At 43.2% G+C, this 27,734-nt stretch overlaps 1 protein-coding gene across 1 annotated transcript in view; it reads right to left on the bottom strand.

Annotated features, from left to right (window-relative positions):
* Positions 1-280: 280 nt before the first annotated feature.
* The window catches only part of SCAI (suppressor of cancer cell invasion), a 41,897-nt gene continuing 14,443 nt past the window's right edge, over positions 281-27,734 (bottom strand). The window contains exons 4-18 of the mRNA XM_074161182.1: positions 21,105-21,200; positions 20,391-20,477; positions 19,722-19,820; positions 18,299-18,395; positions 17,158-17,256; positions 15,924-16,076; positions 14,991-15,092; positions 14,122-14,223; positions 12,834-12,912; positions 10,660-10,759; positions 10,111-10,192; positions 5,178-5,250; positions 3,765-3,938; positions 3,452-3,552; positions 281-2,358 (exon numbers count right to left, since the gene is read on the bottom strand). Coding sequence (XP_074017283.1) covers positions 2,209-2,358; positions 3,452-3,552; positions 3,765-3,938; positions 5,178-5,250; positions 10,111-10,192; positions 10,660-10,759; positions 12,834-12,912; positions 14,122-14,223; positions 14,991-15,092; positions 15,924-16,076; positions 17,158-17,256; positions 18,299-18,395; positions 19,722-19,820; positions 20,391-20,477; positions 21,105-21,200 — 1,594 coding nt within the window. The 3' untranslated portion in view covers positions 281-2,208. The remainder of the gene's footprint in view (positions 2,359-3,451; positions 3,553-3,764; positions 3,939-5,177; positions 5,251-10,110; positions 10,193-10,659; positions 10,760-12,833; positions 12,913-14,121; positions 14,224-14,990; positions 15,093-15,923; positions 16,077-17,157; positions 17,257-18,298; positions 18,396-19,721; positions 19,821-20,390; positions 20,478-21,104; positions 21,201-27,734) is intronic.

The raw sequence follows: 27,734 nt of genomic DNA, 5'->3' as shown, positions 1-27,734 counted from the left end.
TCATCAGCTTCACAGTTAAGAATACAGGAAGTATCACTGTAGCACACACAGAAGTACTCGTTCCCGGGCCTGACTAAGGACTCCTGTACCCGAAATCAGTTATGAATTACTTCAGGGTCCAGGTGGAAGTCCTTGGAAACAACGAATTACAATGGCAGAAAAGACATAACCTTTCCTACAACTACAAATGATCTGCAACACCTTGTGGAACACACCCACCACGGCGTATGTGTGTATATATAAATTTTGTATATAGACATTGTACTGTTTCATTTTTTTTAATACATATACAAGTACCTGTACATATATACATATTTACAATTTACACCAGCCAGTAGATGTATGTGTATTGTACATATACACACAAACGCCTAGAATACACATGCACACACACAAACACACACTCTTTAAAATAAACTCCACATCCCAGGTAACAAAGTCCTGCCACAGTCCAAAGAAGAGCAGCACCAAGTGGTGGGGGCTCGATATACCAGCTTCAAAACTGCTCAGAACAAACACTAGTGATCATGAAATTTTTTACACTTGGGAAATTAAGGAATAGGTGGCGTAAGCTTCGGCCCAGCTACAAAGAACCTTCATGCAAACTTCCCAGCTACACTCCAGCAATTCTCACTGTTCCCACCGTGCCCTCCTCAGCTGAACGGGGTCCATCAGTGCTGATCTGCTGTGATTCCAGCTGTGCGATGGCACTGCAAACAGACAGACCATAATACTACAGTAGTCACCATGTTCTGTATTTTTTTTCACCTAAAAACAGAGACATGGCTGGGGTTCAACACAAAAGCACTGATCAGACCTGTGCTTTCGCTCCTCTGCTAGCAGCCCATGGAACAGTCAAAATGGACTTTTTCATTTAATAGTATAAAATATTTTTGGTTCCTTCTCCTTGCTCAGACCTTCACTCTCAGGGGTTGCAGGTCCTCTAGCTCTGCCAGGAAGGCAGTGCCGTCCAAATGAGTCCACAAGCACTTTTCCCCCTGTCAGAACAGCCTTCACAGCAAGGGCCTTCACAAAGGCCTCCGCACTCCCTAACGTACGCAGGATGAGTGTCACAGGCTGAGGAAGCCAAACAAAATCGCAGCCCTTAGTTTTACTGGGTCAAAGCTAGGACTGAGATGCAATGACGGGCATGCAAAGCGTTAACAGGGCTTTACGGCAGCACCCACTTTGTTTAACCTGCAAGAGGAGCACCAGCATCTCTCCTGGGGCACAGGGATCCAGCACAGATGGCTCACACAAATGACTGATAGGAAGGGCTCATTTTCGGCACCCTATGGGACGTTCTTCCAGCTCCCATCAGGGACTGGTAACGCTGAGAGCTCCACACATTCCATCCCCATGTGGGAAGGAGGGATAACACCTGCTGGAAATGTAAGAATTTCTGTCTAGTACCTCAAAATGAAGAATGCCCTCTCCTCCTGGAAAATTGTGGCAGCAATACAAATGGCAAGATGTCCCATATTACAGTGAGAGATGGGGGTTGGCTTGCTTAGTTTTGTAATTTGTTAATCTGCTTAACCATCTACCCAACCAGGCAGAGTGGAAATTGTGCCCTTGGCCAGCAGTACAAAGTTCAAATACAAAATTGCTGTGTCAAATTTATAGGGAGCATTAAGTATCTTTACAACTTCACTTCAAACTCACTGCTCCAAATTCAATTAATTGTCCACAGTTTTGTCTACTTACTTGCCTAAGACTGAAAAAATATATTTGTTATGAAGGACTCTTTTATTGCTATTGTTGGTTTGCACTGTGTGGTTCCATCTTTACCATTTCAAATCCAGACTCTTTGGGGATAAAATATTGTTTTTCTATTGATTTTTTTTCCAATTTCTTAAAATTGTATAAAAATAAAGGATTTCCACAAACGTGGGCTAAAGGTAACCAATAATACTTCTATGCTTAGGATCAGCTGTTGGAAATGTGGTCAGTAGCCACAAGACCAGAAATAAACCTCTAGTGATCTTTTAGTTTAACATTTAAAAGACATGAAAACTTCTGCTTATAAAATTGACCCCATACAGAATGGAACAGCTAAACTAACAGCTGTTTATTATTACTTCTTAAAATAATGGTCCTAAATTTAAAAATAAAATCAAGTACTTCCTTTTATGATTTTCACATTATAAAACTGCACCATTCAAAATCTGTGGCCAGGGAAACCCCTTTGCAATAAGACAGTTTCTTTTAATAGTCATCGAGGGTGTTTTCCAGGAAAACATTCCTAACATCCAGTATGGAAGCCAGCTCCAAAATGTGCTTTTGGAGGTGAGGGTTCTCCACCGTTTCATCTCTTGGCAGCTGAGGATAAGATTCTGGATAATTTCGAGTCTCCTGCTAGATGACAGTAAAACAAAGAGAATCAGACATTCATTTACGGTTACTCCCTTTACGCAGAAGATGGCAAAAGGCCAATTTCACCTGAGAGGTAGCCTGATCTGTTTACATGCCACATAAAGAGAAAATATTCTAACATTTTCAGTTTTCTCTTTCCATTGACTCAGAGATAGTCATAGTGACAATGGAAATGCCCATTCATCTAAGATGGTTAATAAGTTCACAGAAGCCTTGCAAAAAATAGAAAAAAAAAAACCCCAAACCAAAAAAAGACAAAAAGACTTAACACACACTTACCTACTAGGCTGGGGTTCATTTCTTGAAATTATAGAGATGTAACCATCTCCCCTGGGAGATTCATCTCACCCTAAAACAAATATCTAAGACACTGGGGCAAATCCATCCCCACTAACAGAAGATCTGCTTCCTTCCCTGGGTATCCAACAGCCTGGGCAGCTTGCTCAGGCCAGGAGACCTACTCTGGCTGCAGCCAGACGACACGGACACTGCACCTTTCCGTGCTCTCACTTCCACGCTTTTCTGTAATGTTTAAAATGGAGCAGGCAGTTTATAAGCCAACGCTCACATATATAAAATGGTGTAGATTCAGAAGCAGACTTCACTGTTGGCACAGCATTAACCAACAGGGAGGGAAAATACCATCCTTCTGCTTCGCTTATTCATTTACACTTCAAAGACCTTTCCAAATCCATTCACACTAGAACACATTTCAGCAATAAAGTTCCACTCCTCCCCATCTCCTTTTATATTCTTGTTCTACACCTTTTTAGTTGTGTAGAAATAATAATCTTGAATTACTAAAAGGGATTTTTCTAGCAAACCAGGCTGTTCAGAGTGACATCAATGAGTTAGAGCGTGCCTGCTGTTTATGCAGAGGAATAAGGCTTCATGCCTTCGGAGAGACACAAAGGCACAGAATCCGTACCAGCTGGAGGCATTAGCATGTGAGCACTGGTTATCTTTCTGAACTCACTGTGATATGCTCAGCCCTAAGACCCTTCCGTCCTGAGGCAGTGCAGCTCTATATGCACTGGACTGTCGTTCTCACAAAGGGACAGATAGCCCTGCATACCCGGAAAATTTTGTGCATCCTCATAGTAGCCGAACAGAAGATAAATCTTGTTAGAAGCAAGCGAAGAAATTCATCCCCAAAAAATTGAAGAAAGGACTGATCTGTAAAGAAGGCAAAGAAAACTCAGTTTAGAAAGGCTTAAAGGAAAAAAAAAAAAAGGGAAAAAGAAGAAAACAAAAAAAATGGGGAAACTACTATGAATACTTGTCCATTCCCCTTATTCACTATTGTGATCCTTGGAAGGCTGAGCAAGACAAATCAGTGAGCGCTGAGTAGCTCGCTGCGGTTCAGCTGTGCATCTTGGGGCACATACCTATGGATCGGGAGTGGGTCAGCAGCTGGGCAATGTCTCGGTTGATTTTTCTAAGGTAATCTTGGCACTTCTCCCACAGTCCTCTGCGCATGCTTGATAATCCAGAGACAAATAGGAATGCCATTAAAGGATTGTTCAGAAAGAGTGTGAAGAGGCTACCCCGCTGAGACTGATCTAAAAAAAAAATAAAAAAAAAAAAATCAATAGACAGATACATTTGGCACATGAAACAGAAAAGCTCTCCCTGCCACAGAACGAAGTCGCTCACCCACTAAATTCTGTAACAGAGGAACTAGTCCTCTGTTAGTTCCATCTTCCCTCCTCTGGAGGCAGATCTGCTCTCGAGGGGGTGCAGTGACTAGCAATAAAGGCTTACTGGGGATGGGCATTAGCACCAAGAGAAAGGAGATTTTTCTCATGAACTGTGGGAGGCCTATACCTTCACTCTGAGCACGTAACTTCAACACAGAAGTCATAACTGAAACAACTGATAGGATTTATAATCAGTATCTCCTAAACAGAAACACTAAACATGGACATTCTTATTCCATTCAAAAATCCAGGCCATTGAAGCCATATACCCTCCCCAAAGTCCACCCAGTTGCCCTTTTGTTGGGCATCACAATGTCCTACAGCCCATTTACTCCACACAGTTCCACATGATACACAGCGGTCCAAGCGTCACCTCAATCAACAGGGAAGTCCAAAAGGAAGGCAACGCACGTAAGATCGTGTGCCCAGACAGTAAGGCCACTTCCTCATCTTGCACATTCTCTCCTGAAACTTGCCTAACATCACTCTCTGGGGCTTAAGCCAGATCTTTGTACTTATCTTTGTGATAGATAATGACCTTAACACAGCAAATTCCAGTGAGAAAGTCTGGACTGATTGATATGTGATCGTAGTCACAAGGACTGAAGAATGTAAAGTTTCGTTGCCTGCTCCTTCTATGAATGCACCTGCTCAGGGCACACAAAACCAAGGCTATTCCTTAACTTGCCCTCCAAAATCTGAACAAGATCTGCGAAGATTTTGCTCTACACCTGGCATTTGAATCTGATCCCGTAACTGACTCTGTCCCCTTTCTGGGACTAATAAAAGCTGCCCAAAGTGCCAATTATCATCATCATTATCCCAGCACTGGGCTGGCAATTTTCTGAGTCTCTGTGTAGGAGAGACTTTGCCTCCTGGCACTTGTTGAAGCTATCTGTAGACATATCACCATTGTTAGAATAAATTATTTGCCATAAACAGTAACTAAACTTTATCATACTACTTCAGGGGGCGTTAATCTGATTTAGGGATTACATAGTGACAAAGAGCTATCTGTTCCTGAACAATCTCAGTCATATTTGCTTGGGACAGACACATGATGTAACTGCAACTTGTCAGGAAATGTGATACCACACATACCTTGTAGTGCTTTTGGGTATGCTGTTGGAGACAGCAAGCACACCAATGGTTGTCCAAATAAGTTTGTGAAATTCTGTAACAGATAAGAATTTTGAAGTATTGATGGTCATTTTGCTTGCCTGTGGATATTCAGCAGGTTAAGGGTACAAAGACTATTAAAGACAGAACACTAATGCCCATCACACAGTTCAGTCCTGGCAGTAAATGTGACAACTTGACTTACTCATAGATCACAGCGCAGAAGGACTATAACCATTACATTTTAAAGCAATTATAATTCTTCATTTCACTGCTACTGAGAGCAGACACTAATTTCATGGAAATATGGCTTTCAATAGTAACATATTACTTGAAAAAAAAATCACATTCTGCAATAAAAAGGAAAGCCATTGGCTTTCAGGTCAAAATAGATCTAGCATCTTTCCTCAATACCAACTGAACTATCCAAAATTATTTATTTCCCCTTTTCTTTATAGCAGGAGGAACTATTTCTGATGAAACAGAAGAGCCGAATGGAGCAAAGTTTTAAATTAAGTTTCCTTTAAAGTAAGTACGTCATAACCTTAACACATGCTATACTGAACCCTCATTTTACAATACCCATTTCGTGCACCTTCTACCAGCACCTTAAGTATCACCTAAGTGTCCTGTTGCAGAAGAATTGCTCCAGAAACCTCAAATGATGCCTTTGTCCAGTTTCACCAACATTTATCTTGTAGTAGTCCTACTATGTATCTATCTGGTAGGTATGCTGATGGGTAACGATTATCACCAAGAAAAAAAGTTGTTTCATTTACACCACCTCATCAGCTGTCCTATGTCTCCCCAACCCAGCTTTCTGAAAACTGAGGGCTTGCAAAGCCCTAGAAAATCTAAGTGATCACGTCTGCATCCTGCCAGAGCACACACTGGAACCACACACCCAGAGCACGTCAGCGCAACACACATTGCTGCAGATTAGTCTCTTAAAATTGGCAGGTTGCGAATGTAAGGTGTACATCATCAGAAGTATTGGCTTGTGTAGAATCATCAAAAAGCTCATTTTTTTAATTCCTTCTGGGTTCTGCTTTAATTCAAATGGAACTTTTCCTTCTGGACAGTATATTTCAATTAAATCAATTTCCCTGAATGAATTTAATCTAAGTCTGCTAACTACTACAGACAGCAATTAAGTCTAATCAAAATAAAACATTTCCCATATGTGACAGAGTGCTGACTAGTCCTAAACCCCTTCTATTTCATTAGGAGCCCAAGGGAGATTTATAGTGCTAGATACTAAGGTTTGGTCTCTAAAGAAGGAACAATGACTATTGCCATGAAGACAGTAACTGCAGGCCAACCCAGGAATTAGTAAAACTGTATTATAGAGCAACATTTAAAACTCCAGGAGAAGTCATCCCAGACACTGCCAGTTTGAACTGGATACACACCAGCAGGTTACACGCTCTCCAGTAACACATATGCTTAGTGTTCACAAGCAGATTCCCAGGCTGAATTCCATCTTGTACCACCAGTTAGAGACCCAAGCAGACTTCCCACACGCTCCCTCGGTGAAAACGACAATGCAATTGAACACTGCCTCAGCCACACCGCAAAACCAAGGGTCACTGCTGTATCTCAGGAAAGGCGTTACTCACTGACAGTCTCTGAGCTCACTCTGGACTCTGTCCCAGCAGAGGGTAAGTCACCGCAGCCAGCGAGTCCTGCGCAGGGGAGACACTACTCCGTCTAATGCAGGATGCACTCTTTGGAAAGCGCTGCTCGTGCCAGTCGCTGTATCTGGACTATAGATCCAGGAGGGTAAAGCTCAAGCTTCCAGGCACCTGTCTCAGCTCTGCCCAGACACCGCTGCCTGCCATAGCCCGGACAAGCCCCAGGATCCACTCCCTACCACCTCCGCTCCCCAGTTCCACGGCAAAGCGCTGTAGGCAGACGTGTGACAAAGGAACAGGGGCACGATATGGCCGTGACCTGGAGCAGAGGAGCACAGGGTGCAGCAGAACACTCTGCACTCTAGGTGTTGGTGGCAACTCTGGATAAGGAATGCCCTACCTTTCAGTGCATGGACAACTCCAAAAAGGGTGAAATACATTTTTGTTTCAAAATTGATTCTGGTTTTTCACTTCAGTATTCAAGTTTTCCAACAGAAGCATGGCTGCTTTTTAAAATGTGTCATATACAACTCCCTCCAAAAGAGAACTACCCCTCATCTCCAAAGGAAATCATTTCATGTGTAAGCTTTACTGAGCTGAGCATTTATACCGCATCACTGACAAAGGCCTTGCATTCTTACTGGCCAGACTTTTTGGTTTGGTTTTTTTAAGACTTTGCATTTGACCATGATCTTAGACAACCACAGCTACAAGAAGGTATGGTTTTAAAAACATTATTTTATTCACATCTGCAGTGTTACCTTCAAAACCACAGCCATCTATATTTAAATGGAAGTGTTAAAAAAATAATTCATAGCTTTAAGTAGATATGCTCGACTTGCAGTTATCTTCAACTCTCAGCTAAATATACAGGGGAGGAAACTGCTCAAGTGCCACTGATTTGACAAACTGGCAAGTCACTTCCAGGCAGGACTTTCAGCCATCCCCATTTCAGCCCTCCAGAGAGAGGAAGGGGACGGGAACGCCTGCGGGAGAGCAGACACGGGCTGCAGAAGATGTGTGAGCCATTGCTGTTAGTGCCAGGACTGCCAGCAGTGACATTTAAATGTCAGGACCGCTCCTCTCCTATCAGGAAAGATGAGAGCAGCCATGTGGAAAAAAAGTCCATACCCTGACTTCAACTTCTCACCCAACCACACAGAACCTCTTTGTTTGTGCTGGTGTTGAATCTACAAAGCACCTCCCAACACCCAGCGCAGAGGCACAGCACAGCGCTGTCAGGATATGCTGGTGACAAGGGACCAAGCACGTAAGCAGCACAGAAGGACAGACAGGAACTTACAGGGGCTAGAAAACACTGAGATGGAGAATGGAGAGCTCCTCCATCTGCCTTCAGCTGAAAGCAAACCAAAACACCCAAACCCCTCCCCACACATCTCCCTGCCGAGGTTCAATGGCACTAGTTTGCAGAGGTGAATGCAAGTTCTCAAATGCTGAATATATATTTTTAAATAGGGGTCCACGCTCTCCCCCCCCCCTTCATTCTCTTGTGAGATTCCTCACAATTGTGTCTGCACACGTCTGACCTGGGTCAGAGCTCCTGGCTGCCACTTCCATAATCCTGTCCTGAAATACTTCCAAGACTCCCATTTCTATAGTCCTTACGTACCAGCAGAGCCATTCTCCACACCAGCTGCTCTGTGCTCAACAGAGCGAGCACTGGTGGATTTTACACTACTGACGGTCAGCTCACTGCAGAATCGGGACAAGAAACTAACCGAGCTTACAGGTTTTGCTTACTGTGTGCCCACAAAAGCCAAAGAATATTCAATGATAAAATTGAAATGTAATACAATAAGCAAATTCTACTGTTAAGTGCTTGACAGTTATTCTCACAAGAGCTACAAATCTGCATGTGGGAATCCATCACCTCAAAAAGATGCTTTGCTCTAAGCTGTGCACAGAACCCTGCCATGGCCAGAGCCGTATTTGAATGAAGGATCACCAGGAATCCCTTCCTCTCTCTTACAGAGCTAACCCACTTGACATCTTTCAGGAAGGGGGTAAAAAAAATCCCGAAACAAAACAAAAACCCAAGCCACACTTTTTACCCTGAAACCAAACCAAACCCCCCCTGTTTTTATACTGGAATTAATGTCAGGAAAGAGCAGAGGAAAATAAATCCCTACCAAATCCTCATTTTCTCAGAAAGACAAGTAAACCATTCTATTTCCCTCCCTTTAAATGGGGAAGGGAATTTAATAAAAACCAGATTTGCACTGAAATCTAGTGTGGTGAAGTTAAACACTGTAGTATTTAACAAGCCCTTTGAAAGGCATTACAATACACCAAACCAAAAATCCTACAGGAGAGGCCAGACCATTACTGAGACTGTCAGATAAAGTTCCCTGGCTCGATACAGAACTATTCCAGTCCTGATGACCGACTAGAACCTCTCGCTGGCTAACAAATGCCTTTCTAACAAACACCAGACTGTGGATAGCGAGGACGGAACAAGTCCATCTGGCCACTAGACGTCCCTGTTCCTCCTCGGAAATGCAGCTGCGAACATTCACTTTTCTCACTGCACATAATGGAGCTATAAAAAGGAAGACAGAAGGAAGTGGCACTTTCCCCAGATACAGCCCATTCTTAATATTCCATTCATGAACTAAATAACTGTCGGAATGCTCTCCAGATGCAAGTGGCAACTGAGACTGGAAACGCCTGCTTCTGTATTACCCGAATGCAGACCCCCCCGGGGTGATTTGCACGGAGCAATTCTACCCTTAGTGCCCGCCCCCCCGGGGAGGGGGCTCTCTGGCCCCGCAGACACCCCTCTGCAGTAACACTGCAGGCTAATTTGGGTCTCCTTATTTCCTTGGTTCAGATACTTTTCAGAAACAGACACCCCGTGTTTTATAAGATTGGGCTCAATGCTTTGACTCCTTTCTGTTGCTTAAAAGCAACTGAGTGTTGGATGACTGGAAAAAAACCAAGCAGATTAGTTATCTCCCTCCCCCACGCACACACACCATGTCTTTGGTATATAACAAAAATAAACCTCCCACCAGAGACCTTGGAAATCTTGAACCTTTTTTCCCTCCAGGAGGATTTATTACTTCCCAATGAGCGGCTGTTCATGTGCTTCTCCTTCTTGTTCCTATTCATAGGATCAGATCCTGACTAGCATGCACAACCTCAAAAGAAAAGAAAGACTGAATACAAACTGTTTAAAAAAAATAGCCCGTTAAAAGTGTAAGCTAACTAGGGGTTGACACTGTGTCCTACCATACCAGGAGCACCTTCAGGAGCCTTACCTTATAGGCGACACTGTTTGACGAGTCCACAATGATGAACAGGGGCTTTCTGGTGAAAGGGTACAGATCTCCGGGGTGAAGACTGAAAAGAGAAAAAGGGATGAGGCTTCACAGAGCGCTCGTGCTGCCGCAGGGCTGTGACAGCGCACACGTGTCCCCACACACCGCTGCCCATTCATTGTGCCCCTGTCCTCAGATTCATCCCCAGAGAATAGCTGCCAGACTAACTTGGCATTCTCTATAATCTGGGCTATGGGACTTCTTACTAGCTCTTTCCCAACAAGAGATGTTTATCTTCTTGAGAACTCATCCACCATTAATTTGAAGTTTTCCAGTAATAAAGAACTTAAAAAGTATTACTGTGACTTAATGTGAGTGTTTAAATCATCAGAGTTGCATATTCATTTCTAATTGTTCAACTTCGAGCCAGTCTGCATTATGGTGTCCTGCACTGAGGAGTCTGAATTCAAGTGGCTTTGATACTTTGGGTTTTTTTCTATTAAAGGCAAATTCTTCTGAATTTGCAGTTGTCACACGCATGAGACTCACCAGTGCATCTCCTTGTAAGACTGGTTTCGCTTGTGGAGAGCATCCCCGTTTATAATGTCCCGGTTGCTATTTGTCAGGACACCACCAAAATCATACGGACCTACGCATGGCAAAAAGAAAGCTGAAATCAGCAGAGGCAACTCACCTCTGTTATGGATTTAATGACTACATGAAAGGGAGGAAGCAACCACAAATCCCAAAAAACTAAGTGAAACTGAGCTAGTGCCATTGTAGGAGGGGATGAAGGAATGTGGAGACTTTACTAACTAACTATCCAATTTTATGCATTTTTAGTAGTTTCAGGATCTATTAAATAGAAGCAATCAATCCAACTTCATAACTTCTAATTTATTTATTTGCTATTTATCCACAAACTTAATACGAATTGGCTCGTTACATAGCAAAAAGATTAAAACCCATTCCACATTTCATGCAGGAAAATCAATACCTTTGTAAAATTACTATATGAGGTAGCATATTCTAGATTCAGAATTTGTCAAAAAATAAGGCTAAATCAATCAAAACCCCCGTAGCCTCTCAGAACAGATATAATACTGTCATCTGCAGTTACAACACTGCGAAGGGGAGAAGAGAGCTCAGAGAACGAACATGCTCGCAAATACTCCTAGAAAGGACAAAACAGTTATAAGCAGATTTCAGATCTGCAGCAAAGGTTTATTTCTTTAAGATTTCAACTACAGAACTCACAATTTTGAAATGCACACAGCCTGGGAATGCGTTCCTAAGGCAAGCTAAAGAAACACTCTGCTAAGTTTGCACAATTGAGCTACCCGCCTGACTGTCTGATGGAGAGCAAACACTAAAGTAATGGCTATAAAAAGTAGCAAATGCCCCACAAAATAAAAAAAAAAAATGTATTAATGATACCAGGAAATATTTCTGCCATTGATATGGGGATGAAATGTCACTAACATTAGTAAAATAAAGTATGAGGATTTCCTCATTCTGTTATACATTTGCAGGGTTGGTTGACCCTATTTGGCCACCAAACACAGTTTTTTCAGGTTTGGATCCATCAGACACCTTTCCGTTTTAAGGGAAGCTTGGGGAACACAAAGTTAGGAACAGGACACACATTAATTTCGCACTGTAACAAATGTCTCGCGTGATCAGACACAAATGGTTTACAGGCAATAAACAGTGCAACTTGCAGCTGCTCTCCCTTTTAATAAGGCAGAACTTTTTGGTCTGTGCGGACTACGCCACCTTATTGAAAGGCTGCAGTGGATGGGAGTCAGTGAGAAGTGAAGTCTGACTATGCGGCTCTGGAATAAGCTGAAACAATCCATGCAGTGAAGTGGACAGAACACAGGCTTTAAAGAACACGGGCGGGTTAGAACCTATCACCAAGTTGCAGCAAAAAGTAAAATGTTAAAAGCATTTTAAAAAAATCACTGCCGCAACCCAGAGCTGACAGGGATTTTTTTTCCTTTAACATTTTGAGCGCTCTATAAATCATGCATCGAGGTGGACACAGCATGCATCTTATAAAGGAATGCAAGTCTCAAACAGATGAGGCGTGTACAATATTTAGGATGTTAAAAACTTTTTTTCTTTTTTTCCTTAAATTGTATAAACAGATCTTTTGACTGCGTTTGCTTCAGCCAACCAGTTCTCAGCTTTTAGATTGCAGCTGCATCCAAATATTCTGCTAAGTTGCAAAGAACAGGAGGATGAGGTGAGGGGAATTGTCAAGAATCATGAGAAGGGCTTGAATTGTCAGGCTAACCAGCGTGCAAATCCACCGTCCCTGCAGACGCTTCAGCCCTTTCACCACCCATCTCCTGAGCAGTGGGTCTCGTAGTACCAGAGATTGGAAAGAATCACAAAGTGCCATTGAGCCATTTTATTAACTTTGCACTGATGCATCAACGGAGCCATGTGGTCTGCAAGAGTGGTGAAACTTTTAATACTTCAGATGCATCAACAACTAGATATGTCCTTTGAAAAGGTCTCAGGTTAATGCACACTAATTAAAACACGGGGAATTTTCTATTGTTTGAGGGGAAAAAGGCTATCTTACTAAGTAAATAGGAGAATAAAATTGACTTGTCTTTTAAAAGGAGCTTTTTGACATCTTTCTTGGTCACTTGTCCTGGAACATAAAGAGAATTCAAGCCCTGTTCATGACAGGGAGCATTCCTTTATTGTACCTTCACTATCCGAACGACCTGATGGAAACACGCCCGTGGCAGACAAGTAAATCAGCAGCACGCTGTTTGCAGGCAGCTCCTGAAAGTCAGAGAGAAGTGTGGCAAGGGAAGAAATGTTTAAGTTGATTTAATATTCAATCATCACCTTCATAAATACTTTGTCATTTAAGATTGGGCTACTCCTGCTTCTGGAATCGCTTCACTCCGTTCTTCCTATAAGTATATACCGATCCCCACCACAGACACCACTTCAAATAGACACAGACAGAAATGGAAACCGATGGTACATTCTCCCCCCACCCCGCCCCGACCTCTAGGCTGATATTAGAGGTTCAAGCAGCATTTAAAAAGCATCTGCATCCACAGACTCTCTTACTGCCCAGCCAGGTCTGAGGCTTTCCAAGATACGGAAACCAGCAGCCGCCAAGGTCCATACAGACCCAAACTCCCAAGCAGTTCAGGAACCTAAAGGAAGTTCTTTATTTCCAAATACCCCGGAGTCTGCAACATCTGCCTCTTCCCTGTCCCTTAGTGGGACAACCAGCACAACACACCCAGGTTTCTGCACAGACCTGTGAAAGACATCTGTTTCCCACCTCCGTAATGAGCTGTCTGCAGGAGGAAACATGCTTTTGATTTCTGCAAGAGGCTGAGCGCGCAGGCACCCAAAATTCTTAGTAAGGATGCACTGCCTTCACCTCACCAGCTGTTCCTTTACAGTTGTTTCTTGAAACAAACTGAAACTTGTTTCTTTATAGGATTTATATTCTGGTTTTACTACTAAATCCTAAGTTGCCAACTTTTACAGTCATAATTAAGTATAATGAACCCAGCAACTTTATTAAATTAAAATAATCCCAGCAACTGTATTTAAAAGGCCTACAAATGTATAGACTACTTACATGGAAGAGAGCAGTAGGTAATGAAATAAGACAGGCAGATAAAAACATAGCACATACAGGAGAGAGCTACAATTCTAAGGGGATACAGAACTGGAGACCTAGCAGGTACATGCAGTGCTTAAGAGCAACAGCGGGCTGGGGTTCTGTCTTAAAATGAATTTCTTTTCTTTCCCTTAACAGCAGTCAACAGATCTGCCTTTATTACATAAACTACACATATGTATAATACTTCCATCCTCTCTGAAGATCATATTGAACATTTTAAGAAGGCCAAAAAGGCTTCATTATCTCGAAGTATAAAAGATTATCTTAACCACATTTTATTCAGTGTCACACACCATTCTGATTATTTTTCTATTACAAATAAATTCACCAATTTCACAAACCTTAAATGATGCTGCTAAAAATGTATATAGCTGGCTAAAAGTTGGTTTATAAAGTAGATATTTGTGGGGGTTTTCCCGCCTGGCTGGTTTCTCCGTTGACTCCTGTTAAAAAAAAAACAAACAGAACACAAAAAGCCAACAACAGCATGTTACCAAAGCAGTTTCATAACCCTCCATATTTCTATTTATTAGAAAGTTCATCTTCAACATGCTTCCCACACAAATGGGCTACCCATGCTGCATTGCCTACTGCTCAGAAAAGCAAGATACACAGTGTTTGAACCAGAACTTTATATTATCCCCCATTTAAATTTGTTACCTACATCTCTCTTACTTCTCTGAAGCATCACCCAAGAAAAGAGCAAAAAAAAAATTACTCTTCATCTCAATTAAATAAATGAGAATCTCCAGATAAATCTCCTCCAGATAAAATATTTTTTATGCTTTCTCTGAAGGGGGTAGTTAACTTCCAGATGACTTAGCGAGTGGATGGGCTATCTGGCTGCCTGACTGCTAGAGGGAACCAAAGGAAGTGGTGAGTGTATGTGGACAAGGACAGGCACGGCATCCCTTCAGAAGTACCTCCGCTTGAGCAATCTAACCCATTTGGGAAATCATGCCCAAATATCCATTTCTGCTATTTTTTTCTACTATTGAAGGTTTGCTACGGAGAAAAAAAAAGCCATTACTTGGATCAAACTCCAGAGGTTTGAGCTACTCTTCATTAATGTCCAGTAAGAGTTACACCAGCTTCATAACCCTGCTCTGCACAGTGACAGCGCTGAAAGAGTACACCCTTTAAAACAAACCAACCAAACAAAAATACCCAGTTCGGATGTTGCCAGGTTTGTCACTGCAATAGAACTTACTTGCATTCCAGGTTTGTTCATTTGTGACGCTAAATTCATTGGTTCCCTTTCAAGTGCTTGCAGCATTCGGAACATATCGATGGTTAATTCACTGAACTTCACCTGCAAAAGAGTCAAACAGTTTATTCTGCCGGATACAGATTAAACTGGATACAGATTAAACAGTATTTCTTTGGAATTATCCAGATAAGAGATTCAACTGTGTACCAGGCAGGCCGCTGTGTCACTCAGGGATCTGTCAGTATCACCTTTGAATCTCTAAAGATCTGTGATGGGCTTTTAGAAGAGTTCACAGAGGACAAAGTCTATTACTGGTCTACCAGGCCAGCTGACCCTAGTGCGGAGCCCCGCTTCACAAACCACAGACTTCTCTGGGGTTAAGTGCTGAAACTGCTATATACTATGAATTTAGGCAAAATCTGAAAAAGATACAAAAACTGTAGTTTAGATACAACTCCCCTGCTTACCTGAAAAGACAGAAGTCATGAAGTCTGCACAACTTCACTATCATCATCATCTAAAAAACAAGATCTTGAATGTCTTTTGAAAACCCCTTCCTGTTGCAACTGAAATTGCAACAAGCTGGGGTATTGCATGTGAAAGCCTAAGTCAGGCTTTTTCTAGACGTATCCCAGAGGCCTCTCATGCTTGAATGTTAGGAACAATCCAGTATATGAAAACCAATTGTATCTACTTGATTGACATGATGAATACAAGCAATAAGAGGTCAGTACCACAGGTCTAATATCTAACATTTCATTTTTAGCTTTTATTTCTGAGAACCTCTTCTTGCTGCCACTGCAAATGTCACAATCAAAATATTTTCATGTTCACCTCTGTTGGAATCTCTATTGTGTGATCAGAAGGGATGTCACGGGGGAAGGACTCTGAACTCCAAAGATACAAAACCCAAGTCCCTGGAATTTCCTTTACCTGGTTGTTGCAGTTCCCAATAATGAGTGCGTCTGCAAGAGCAAGCTGTCCCACTATCATCCCCTGCTCCAGCAACGGAGCTCCTGTTTCAGAAAGCCTGTTAGAGGTGATTACAATGGTGTTGTCATCATTTAAAACCATGACAGGGTCTGCCTAAAAAAAGCAACCAGAATAAATCAGGAACTCAAGAAAACGTACAGATTTGCAGTCAGAGAGAAGTCCAAAGGTCTTGTCACTTCCAGTAAACGTCTCATAACTGAACCATATTTTTTAAATTAATTTGCCATACATATATTTGTATATTTGTATGCAGGCTGCAGAGTAATGTCTTACCACCTGGAAAAGCAACAGCTCTTAGGGACTGCAACCAAATACATGGTACAAGAACATGAAGGGACAGGAAATAAAAAAACCCATAGTTCCTCAAATGACATTTACTCTGCTTCAGCTTTTCTCTACCTGAGAAACCAAATGTCATCAACAACCTTACAAATTCATGCAGAATAAACTAAGCTTTCCTACAATACAGAAGAAGACTGCACTATTTCAGCTCACCTTCCCTTCCTAGAAATAAACAGTAAAAGGGATGAGCGAATGCTAATGCTGCCGTGCATTCTGGAAGTATTTAAATAAATACTCGTGTTACATAGTGACATCTTGTACAAAAGGGGGAAAGTAGAAAACTGTCTCACTTGACAGAATAAAAGAAGTAATCTATTTTCCTTTTAACAAACTTTAGAAGTTGGTCACATTACAACTATGCTAGAGCCTATCAGTTAACTGCCATGCTTACACCGCACTTTCCATTACACATGGCTTGTGCACTGCCAGGGTAATAGACCGAAGTGCACTCTGAAACACAACCAGAACATCAACAAATTGGACTGGCTTCCACAACAACAGAACTGGAGTTGCCAGTCTCTCCGAAATATTGACCGGGGTAACTGCTGTGCTTTCAATTCCACCACTTGCTGAACACCAAGAGCAAACACAATAAGGTGCCCAAGCGTATCTCAGCTTCATGCTTCTGCCTTCAACACGTTACGTGACCAGGTCTGACTCAGACACTTTAATGGCTCTCACCGTTACGTACAGTGAAGACAGGTCAATGGTTCAATTGGACAGAATAGTGCCCCTGCTTCCCCCAGAGAGGTGGTGATACAGGAACACTGCAGGGAACAAGTCAGAAAATTTTACCCTTAAACTGACAGCTAAAAGGGAGTTGTATTCTCACCTCAATAAACGCTGCCACTTCCTGAAGAACCAGGTTCCACTCCACCTGATCTTCAGTATTGAAACGATGAGTATAGTCTTCGATTTCATCCGACAGCTCCTGATGTAAAAAGTTCAGAGACAGACACAGTCACTTCTTAAATTAAGAGCTTAACAGGCAGGCAGTAACTTTACAATTTGGCTAGCTGTGCTGGCCTTTAAGAATAATAATAAAAAAATAAATGACTTGAGAACATATGCAGCATGCTTATGACTAACATGCCAGCCAAAATGCGCTCTTTCAGGAGACAGAACGCCAACGTTACACTGAGTTTTGGCAATGCAAAGTGTCTTCTAAGTAGGTTCAAACGCAAAGAATATCTGGAGTTAAGTATAACTATCCCACTCACATACTGCTATGTCACTGGTTGTTACCATAAGCTATGGATACTAAGGACTCAAATTTCAGCTTCCAAGTAACTGTAAATACATTGAGAAAGTGAATGGCACGGCTTTTTTAGCTGCTGCTAAGCCAAGCCAGCAGTTCAAGTGAGCTCAGACACGATGACAGCCTACACAGAACTGTCAGTCCCAAGGCTGCCGGCAGCACGACTGGTTAAAGGGGACCTCCCTCTCCAGGCTGCAGCGACTGGAATATTTTTACTTGGCATTCCAACAATGCTATCAAATCATTTCAGCTTAAAGCATCATTACTGAACGTCTGATTCACAGAAGATATTCACTATGTTGGATGTCAGATATAGTAGAAAAGCAATGATGAACATTGGCCTGTGCTCTCTTTGTTGTACCTAAAGACATGTTGTACCTAATGTTTATGGGCATTCAGTGCTTTACTCCCACGGCAGAGGCAGATCCAGCCTCCCCACGTGCATAATAACAGCTACATCATTTAGCAAGGTTTAATGTGGATGGGTCTCTGGAAGGTGCAAGATGTGTTCTAGACATGGGACAGAGCAATAGCAATTTGGAAGGGAAGAGGAAAAAAAAAAGCTATGCCGCAGCAGCAGCAGCTAACATCATAGATCTAATTAGTGGCACCTCAACTGAAATAGACTGTATTATGGATTCCTTAATTGGCAGAGAAGCCCTGAATAACCTATAACCTCCCACCCCTTCGCACCTTTATCCTCATCGTAACATACCTTTACAAGGTCCTTTACAACATCCATTTTGTTGAGCAAGAGACAAACCACTATAAACCTTGCATAGTAACGCAGCTTCTTCACCACTAATTCAGGCCTAAACACAACAACAAAAACACCACGGCCAAATTTGAGATTAAAATAGAACACAGGCAGGCAAGAGGGGTAAGGGAGAGGAGGAGTTGAAGACCAGAGCAAGGCTGAACTCTCCACACATTAAGAGTTCTAACTGAATTCACATGGAGATCAATAGCTACCTGGCTGCTTAGAGGTTAATTTAAAATTGAGTACAGGGACATAATATACATCAAGAAAGGCACAGCCTCCCCCTTCCCCACAGCTCTTCACACGAGGACAGGCCTGGGAGCTAGATATAAATGCTGGCTCCTCAAGCCCTCTGAGAGTTCCCAGGCACTCTGACCCCAGTGCATCGCACGGGGATCACTGCTGGCTCTGAGCTCACCCACCTGGGACAACTCAGAGATCTGCAAGTCAGCACAGCCCATAATTACTCATCCGTTCCTAAACTCTTCTGACAGCATCTAGAAATATGCTTGGTCAATCCTACCTTGTGTGAAACAGATCAACCACTCAGACTGAAACCGAGAGATTTTTAAGAGAGAAGATAATAGGATCAACAGATATCAGAAGAGAGCAAGGAAACTTTCATTTTTTGTGGCACACAGGTGCATTTAGACATCAGCAAGACCAGAGATGCGCAATTAGTTTCAGTCCAGATGTCCTTGAATGCTTGGCAGGAAACTCCCTAACTAACCATCTGCATTTATCTTGGTGATGACTCCATATCATCTCTTCTTTAACTTTACTGTAATGGGAGAACGCAGGTTTACTGGCTGGAAAGTAAGATCAGGATCCAGAACCGAGTTCTCTACCTGTTTTTATTTATATCTATGCTCTTGGCAGACAGCACATTTTCTGCACTGCCACTACACAGCTCTGCTTTGAGTGTCCCTTTCTCAGTATAGTGTCTCAAAAGGAAGACGCTACACCTCCTGAAGCTCTTGGACCTCGTCCCAGGCAGTCAGAGGGCTGTTGTACTGCAGTACTAACCGATGTCCCCCTGAAAAGCCTGACTAGAATCAATCAGGTTCCTCTGCTTCAGCCCAACTGCCCTACCTTCCAGCCACAACATACTAGGTCCCAGCACTGACACTGCTCGGGACTCAAAATGACAAAAAACTTTGGGGCTAATAGCTTTCTAGCCAGGACCAGACAATAGAATATTCCTCCAGTCCTACAGCAAACCTCTCCCTGAGGTTTTCAATCATGGCAGTAGGATTAAAAGAAACTTCCTTCAACAATGCTACTGTTACCCCAGTTATGCTCCTACCATTTGTAGTTATTTGCTGCTTTCATACATCGTTCTAATCTAGAAAAAACAGGGGTGTTCATTCAGACATACCTGTCTTCTTTGTTGACTTGGGAGTAGTAAGACCTCTGCCTAATTGCTGAATAGAAGGAGAAAGCTTCATTGAGATAGCTGGTTTCTGAAGTGCGCAAGCTGCAGAGGAAGACTCAGATTAGCTCAGTGCTTCAGGTGAAATCCATGCCAAACCCTCCCCTCCTGCCCCCTCAGCCATCTTGTGCATCGATGGCAAAACTCCCTCCTCAAGTAACAGCGTGCAAAAGCCAGACTCTCTTTGTGCCTGCTGGGACGACAGATTTCAGAGCTTGGACTCCATTTCAGACAACAATCCAATCTGCCCATCTTGTACCCATATGTACAGGTGACAGGTTAATTCACAAGTTTAAAGGAACATTAAGCTCCCAAACGTGTAAATCACACTTTTGCACAAGACTCAAATGCAGCACAGGTGGAAGACTCAGAGAGACCTCTGAGGCAGGAGGTAAGTCCTCGGGCAGTATCAGCGTGATGGGTGATGTGGGATAGGGTTCACGGGTGCCTTTCTCTGCAGCACCCCCCTGCAGTCCCAGGGGCCTTCTCACTCAGAGACAGGCATCATGACTCAACTGATACATTGATTTCTCCTGACTGAGCATCCAGATGTTTGCCACAGAACTGCCACTACCACTGTGTTCCCCTACTGAATCCTCTTCTGTGCTTACTTACTAATAATGGTAATAGAGCTGCCCAATCTTGGAAGCAATTTCCCCAATTTGCCACCGCTTCAACCCATACCGATTGTCCAATACTTGTCTATTTCACAAGAGAGAAAAGAAAGATTAAAAGGCATTCCAGAAGTTCTCAGAACATCACACCAGACAAGACAAAGAGCCGTTGTAGGGCCAAATTCAGCTTTCATCCCTGGTGTGGCATTCCCAGGAGCAGCCCCTCGCAGAGCCAACAGCACTGCACACGCACACCACAACAAGGACCGTTTATCTTGCAGGAACTTGCAAGAGCCAGACATAAGTATGTTGCACAAAATACACACAACAAAAGGTCACAACTTCCCAGGAGAACACTCAGGCTACGCAGCCAACGCGAGGTGTGAAAGCAGAGAGCCCACACTGCAGCAAGATGCTTCACACCATTCCAGATGGGCTCTGCGCTGCAGAAGCCACCGTCCCAGCTTCTCCTTGGGAATGTGTCACAGCAATGTGCGCTCAAGTAGAGCAAAAGGTTTTGTTAAAAAAAGTCACACTGAAAATTCTGCAACATTTTAATTCATTAGACTGCGAGCACTATAGGAAGTGACTATTCCCTCCCTCCAAGCTTGAATAACACAGTGAAATCTCAATCTCAACTGGGGCCCCCAGGCACACCAGAGATTAAAGCTGCACTTAAATCCACACAACACATCTGCCTACAGCATCCCCTTACCGATGTTGCTGTTGAAACTTCCAGAGCTTGGTGTAAACGTCAAACGTTCGCCCAAAATAGGATTGCCACTGCTTTTGCCCATACTGAGGTAAATCCCTGCAACAGAGAAGCGACAAACGCAGAGTTACAGCGTGGATTCCAGTCCACCCAGTGTGACAGCAGTGTATTCGTGTCAGTGTCAGAACAGCTTTGTTCAGAACTGACTTGAAATGCTTTATAACTCTGCCCGCACCCAGAACTACAAGAACCATGATTCCTGTGGTTTCTCAAAACCTGCTGTTGCTGGAATCTGCGAGGGAGTCCTGGCTGGCTCCTGGGAAATACGTATATGGAGAGCTGACTGTAATATCCCCAAAACCATGGCACAAGCCAGACAGCATATTCATTTAACACATATACAAGAAAAGACAGCGTATGCATACGCCTGTATCAGGGGGGGAGGGGGAAATTATTCAGTGCTTTCTTCCAATTATTGCTTCCTATCCCTACTTTCAGATGAATTCTCTAGTCACTTTTCAAATGCAAAAGGATTAAAGTTATCAGTCGTAACAAAGGTCCCATGCATTTTGCAAATCTTCTGTTTGGGGACACAGAGAGCCAACATCTCAAACTGCCTGAGCTCTGCAGGTTCCACACACAACAAGATGATGCTGTGATATCAAACTGAAGGTGTGAGGCTTAACAGTAATTTTTTGAAGTAAAACTTTTCCTACTGAGACAGTAACTAGGCCTTCAAATGCAAGAACTGTAATTCAACAACTTATTCAAAGAACAGCAGAATTATTCTGGTTATTCTAGTGTTTGTTGCCAGTCAATATTGACCAGCCCTTATGTCCTACCTGAGAGCACTCGTCCAGCCGCAGACTGACAGTCCCCCTGCACAGACCCCTTATGAAAAGCTGACTCTCTCTCCCCAAAAGATTCAACAAGATGGGTCCTGTCCAACAGCCTCCACCAGTTACACAGGTAGGCATTCACTTTTAAGTAAGTTATGAAACATATGGTATATTTACAGTGTATTTCTATGCTATTTGTTATGAACATATGACACACTGTGCACATAAGCCTCTTCTCTCCAGATGTGCCTGGGATTCTGGGGTGGTTCCTCCAAAGGCAGAACAGCAGCAGATGGAAGCAGTGCCCTCCATGAGCGAGTTCACACCAGTCAAGTGATTAGAGATGTGCAAAACCACTGGTATTTATGGACAAATACAGTCTACAGGGCAAAAAGGAATCCATGCTCTCCAGCCCCTGTAAACATGCCTTTATCGAGGTTCCTCAACATTAACAGGTTCTCAGCACCATCAGAAGAACATCGAATAATGCCTCCGAACAGGAAATGACCATGTTTCTACATGCATTTTTCAACAGGTGACTGAAAACATCTTACTATCTTGCTAAAAGTAAGATAATTTTATGGTTATATGCACAGAAAGCTTAAAAAACCCTACCCAAGAGCAAGCAGAATAATCCCATGGAAATCAGTTCATTTAGATGATAATATTTCTCCCTACTCATTAAGGAAATAATCTTTTTTAAATGGATGAGGCTGTTCACGGTTTCAAGGACAGACCCTATACACCATACATAAATCAGCTGTGCAAATGTCACCAGGTCAAGCCAGCAGGGTGAACAGGGATGTTCACCAATGACATCGACTGGGGATGGCTCCATCACCACCACCACAGTTGTCACCCTCTAATTCATAGTTAGTGATATGTCACAACCTCAGACCTGGTTTTTTCTTATCAGTCTCCAGTGCTATGAGATTGATCTGCTGCAGATCTGCTTTCACACCTCCACTCAATTTCCACACCGCGATATATTTCCCTCCACCTCCACCCCAAAACCATGGTGCAGTCCTGAGGATTTTAGCTTTAAAGGGTTGAGCTCTCCATCCTAACAGAAGACCATCACTTGGGAATTACTTGAATCTTGGAACAAATGCGACAGAGAAGACCAAAACCCCTCGGTCTCACTGAGCACATGTTGCTTACAAGTCTGTACTGCAGCTGATTCAAGGGAGGCACACAGCTCTGCAAGTGGAACTGGAGCAGCTTTTTCAAGACAGCATAATCTTTCCTTTGATTCAAGAATGATTTCTTCAGGGAATGCTCTCTCCAATCACCACCCAACACCCACTCTTCCGCAGACGGGCACAGAAAAGTAGCATTTTCCACTTCCAAGGCTGGGAGGTCAAGCCTGAGGGAAATCCCACCTTTTGGAAGCCACGCCACGTCCTCTGGAGGAGTGCGACAGGCAAAGCAGCAGGCTGTGATTTCCAGAGCCACGTACCGGTGCTCTTCTACTCACTGGAATTGCTTTAACAGCACCCTCGGTAGAAGATGAAATTAATATTCCTTTGCTCATCAGCCAACTGTACTTCCCACACAGCTTGAAGGGACCTAGCGTAGCTGGTACATGTAAAATGAATCCGTTATCAGCTATAACTCGTACCAGCCTGCAAAACCATTCCAGCACTTACTGCTGCTGTTCTATGGAGATGCTGAGGAATCTGAGCAGGATTTTCCACAAAAATAAAATATCCTCTCAAATTTGCAATTTGCTGCTCAACACCTTGGAACATACTTTGGTGCAGCGGGGGGTACACAGGAGTATGAACATGTGCTTCAGGGCACCAACATCTTCATCCAAACATAGCTTGTTACAAACACATGCAAATTTAAAGCATTTACTGCAACGAATGATTCGCCATTTTCTATTGTTGTAATAGATGTAAAAATTTTAGCTAAACAAAAGAAGTTAACAAACTGTCCAAATACATGTCTAATATATTGCAAGTTTTGATATAGCAAGAGGTAGTGTTAAATTTAATTAGCATATCCACAAGTTTCAATATTAAAAAAAAAAGTGAATACAAATACAAAATACCACCAAAATTGATCATTAAAAAGAAATAATAAAAATCCAAGTTCCCTGGCACTAACTTAAAGACTGACTGAATTAGCAAATTGACTCAAATAACCCGACCAGTAGTAAATTGGGTTTTCTAGGCCAAGCTGCTTAAGACATCTGAGCAAAGGTCTAACATAAGGAAACAAGAAAACATAGCCGCCTTCTCTCAAACACAGAGAAGTAGGTCTGTGCACAAATTAAGAAATAAGCAGGTAACTACTTGCTGACCATGTTTATGCATATATCCCTCCTCGGAGCTAATACACCCTTTATACCTCATCTGCATCCTCCCTTGCACACCTCTGGCACCCCCTCTGTTCTGCACCAGCCTAAGCGCTCCTCTCAAGCCCAGGCCGACTCGCTGCGCTGCATTAGATTTGATTATATGAAAATTAGTGGCATTTTCCAAAGCCTGCGTGCACGTGCCCAGCTGTCCTTGCCCACCGCCACTGCTGGGTGTCCACACAGATATTCCTCACGCCCTGTGCTCGCCTAATTGCAGCTGGCATCACTGCACAACGCCGTGCGAGTCCTCCGCTCCCTGGGGAACAGGGAAGATCTCCATGGAAACAGACAGCAGCACTTGTTCTTTTGATAGTATTCTGACATGGCTGTAATAAAACTTCATTTATGACAATACATTACCGTGGTTTCACCACAGATTTTTGCAGACAAGAGCTGCCATCACTGCCATCCATTTACTCTTTTGTCTTCTGAACATCATGCATGTTGCTCCCACGTATTAAGAAATTTTGCTGTGAGAAAATGGATGCATAAGCAAAAGAGGACATTTATTGCGGTTTTTTAAATCAGAGCAGAGGATCTGCATTATTTGATGAGAAATAGCCCAAAAGAATACTAAGGACTAGGCTGATTGCAGAGTGGATTATTAATGCAGCTCCTCCCTCTGAAGGAGACAGGGAATATATGACCCAGAAGCAATTAACACACCCAACTTGAGAGCCAAAGACCTACGTTATAGCAAGAGATTTTGCTACTTCCAGATGTACAGAAGGACACCAGAGCAATACGGAGAGAAAAGAGCAAGAGCCTCCTCTTCCTCAGGGGGTGCCTGGCTGGAGACGTGGGGCACAGAGGAGGCAGTGGCAGGGGTACTCACACGGGCTGGCACCGATCACCGCCAGTGTGACCGCAGGGAGGGAGAGGCAGCAAGAAAGAATCCAGGGCTGGGGAGGGACTAGAGGTGCTTTGATGTAGGACAGTTTTATCCAGACGAGGAAGACAGTTACACACCTCTACCATAGCCTCCAACAAGGGGAATCCGTTACCAATTTCTTGGCTTTTAAAACATTCTAAACTAGTCACAAACTCAGACACAAACTCAATGTTCTAAAAGGATGGGTTCCTCACACTGGGCACAGAAGACTGGTTCCCTTGCCACACAAGTGGCTGGTGGGTAACGCTCCATAGACAGTCCAGAATTTTATGCAGTTCTTGCTGTATAGTCTCAGCAAAGACCAGCACTACTTGTGTGCTCATAATCCATTTTCTGCCAGCAGTTCATCCCAGCCATGCTGTTGGCAGGAGCCAGCTGATACTGGCTGCAAACCAATTAAAGGTGCTGAGGTTTGTTGGCCGGCACCACATGGAAGTTGTCACACAGGGACAACTTCCAGAGACATAAAGGTGTTGAGAAAGTCCTAGGGACTCAGCAGTACACTTCAAAAAGGAAGGTTACAATAACTGGAAGCTTAACATTCAGAGCTTTAAATACATTCACAGTTTTGACAGGTGATAAAAAAGACAATTTCCTTTTATGTTCATAGGCTTGTAGTAATTAACAGACTCCTATTCCCAGAGCCCAAGCAGCGGTGGGATAATGGCCTTGTGGCGTAGCTTCCCATCGCCTCTAATAACCTGCAGAGACAGCGAGCACACCACTACCCTCACGGTAACTTGCCTCGAGAAGCCAGTCCCTTCCCAGTACCAGACAGGGCACAGCCTGCAGCATCACCTGACACTAATGGGGTCCTGTTGTTTCTAAATCAGCAGCAGCACTGAACAAAACTAAGAGGTTCAACTTGCATTTTACTAGAAGTCTAGAAAATAAATGATTAAACACCATCACCTCTTCCACGAAAGGACAGCAGTCATGATCCTTGCAGCCCACACAATGAGCAACAAGACCTTATCATCATGTGGGAAAGTATGATATATGTGGAAAGTCTTTTCATTTCTTAAAGTTTCAAGCTTCTCTGTGATACTGAACACATTTAACCACTTTTTAACATTAAAAAGAAAATAGTAACTGGTGACAATACACCAGGAAAAACTGCTTCCTAACACACTCCCTGTTCCCAGCCTTTTTCCAAGAAAAAAGAAAGCAGGAGTGGAGAAAGGACAGAAGAGAGCAATTGGAACATAGTTCATTAAGCTGTTTCTAACTTACAGCTGGGGATGCTCAAAAAGGGACTACAGACACGAGAAAGACAAACTCCCCCTAGGTTATTCTAGAAGGCACGGACGCAAAAGGATGGTATCGCTGGCAGTGCGAGCATGAAGTACACTTTGGAGCAGCAACCTTGGCAGATCATCGCATGTTTTCCTCAAATGCTGTATTTGGCATCTGTATTGGGAAGAGAGGAAGGAAATGCTACTGAAACAAAGACGTGGCAGGCTGAGCCCTTGCATTTTTGGCAGCAGCAACAGCTAAGCAGCTGCCAACACAGCTATAGGCTCAGCTCCCTGGAGCTCAAGTGCCCAGAGGAGGTTTCAGGAAGGAAATCATTGCTCTCCTCTCCCTCCCCCATCACTTCTTTTCCATGAAACATGGTAGGCACAAGAGAATGGCATAAAACACAGCAGCAAAGGCCATCATCATCTTCAAAACAGAAGGCGGCACGCATGCATCAAATGCATTTATTGTATTAGAGGGAAAAGTAAGCAACTGGACTAAGAATTAGGATATTTGCCAGGGTGAACTACCCAGAAGAGAACAAGCACTAACAGAGGAGGTGCCTGAACATAATAATGCCACTTGATCCAGTCATTATACCCCTAGGAATCACAGGCCTTAAGGGCGAAATGGTGGTCAGGTCAAGAAGCAACTACATTCATTGTGTCCAGTTACAGTGAGGACAGATGCAGGCTCCCGTCCCGGTGTGTTGTGATTTTCGCACAGCAGAGCTGGATGCTGAAGCCCATCTCTCTATTTCTATTGCCCAAATTTCTTCCAAAGGTATGTTCCATTTTGTTTTCATCTAGCTGGATAAGAAGATTTCTTTTTGGCAAAGCACCACGGATGGACAGGGAAACTACATCTCTGATCTGGAAATCTGATACAAGCCCTCACTGCCTCCATGTCCAGAGGAAAACAGATGGGCTGTGGGTACCCTGCCACCTCTGTGATCTCAACTTGAGCATCACCCATCCAGACAGGAACTGTATTCATTTGTACTCTATAGTGACTTAGGCCAAAATTCCAAGCAAGCTGTATCAGAAAGCCAATGTCATGACCTATATGGTCCTGGAAATCCCGGCCTCGAGATCTCAGTCCTTTTGCTTTGGAGTCTGTTTCATGGGATGCTGAACGCAACCATCGGGAACTTCTTGTCTCTGCTGCCCGTTCACCATCCAGATTTTGGAGCACAAACTGTTTGTTTTGGATTTGGTAATCAACTTCTAAAGCACATGAAAGGATTATCAATAGTGGGGGGCAGGGGGGAAGGAATTAAAAACATCTTTGCTAACCAT

Source organism: Numenius arquata, chromosome 19 (assembly GCF_964106895.1).
Source record: "Numenius arquata chromosome 19, bNumArq3.hap1.1, whole genome shotgun sequence".
NCBI classification, from domain to species: domain Eukaryota; kingdom Metazoa; phylum Chordata; class Aves; order Charadriiformes; family Scolopacidae; genus Numenius; species Numenius arquata.
This window is presented reverse-complemented; position numbering and strand designations above follow the sequence as displayed.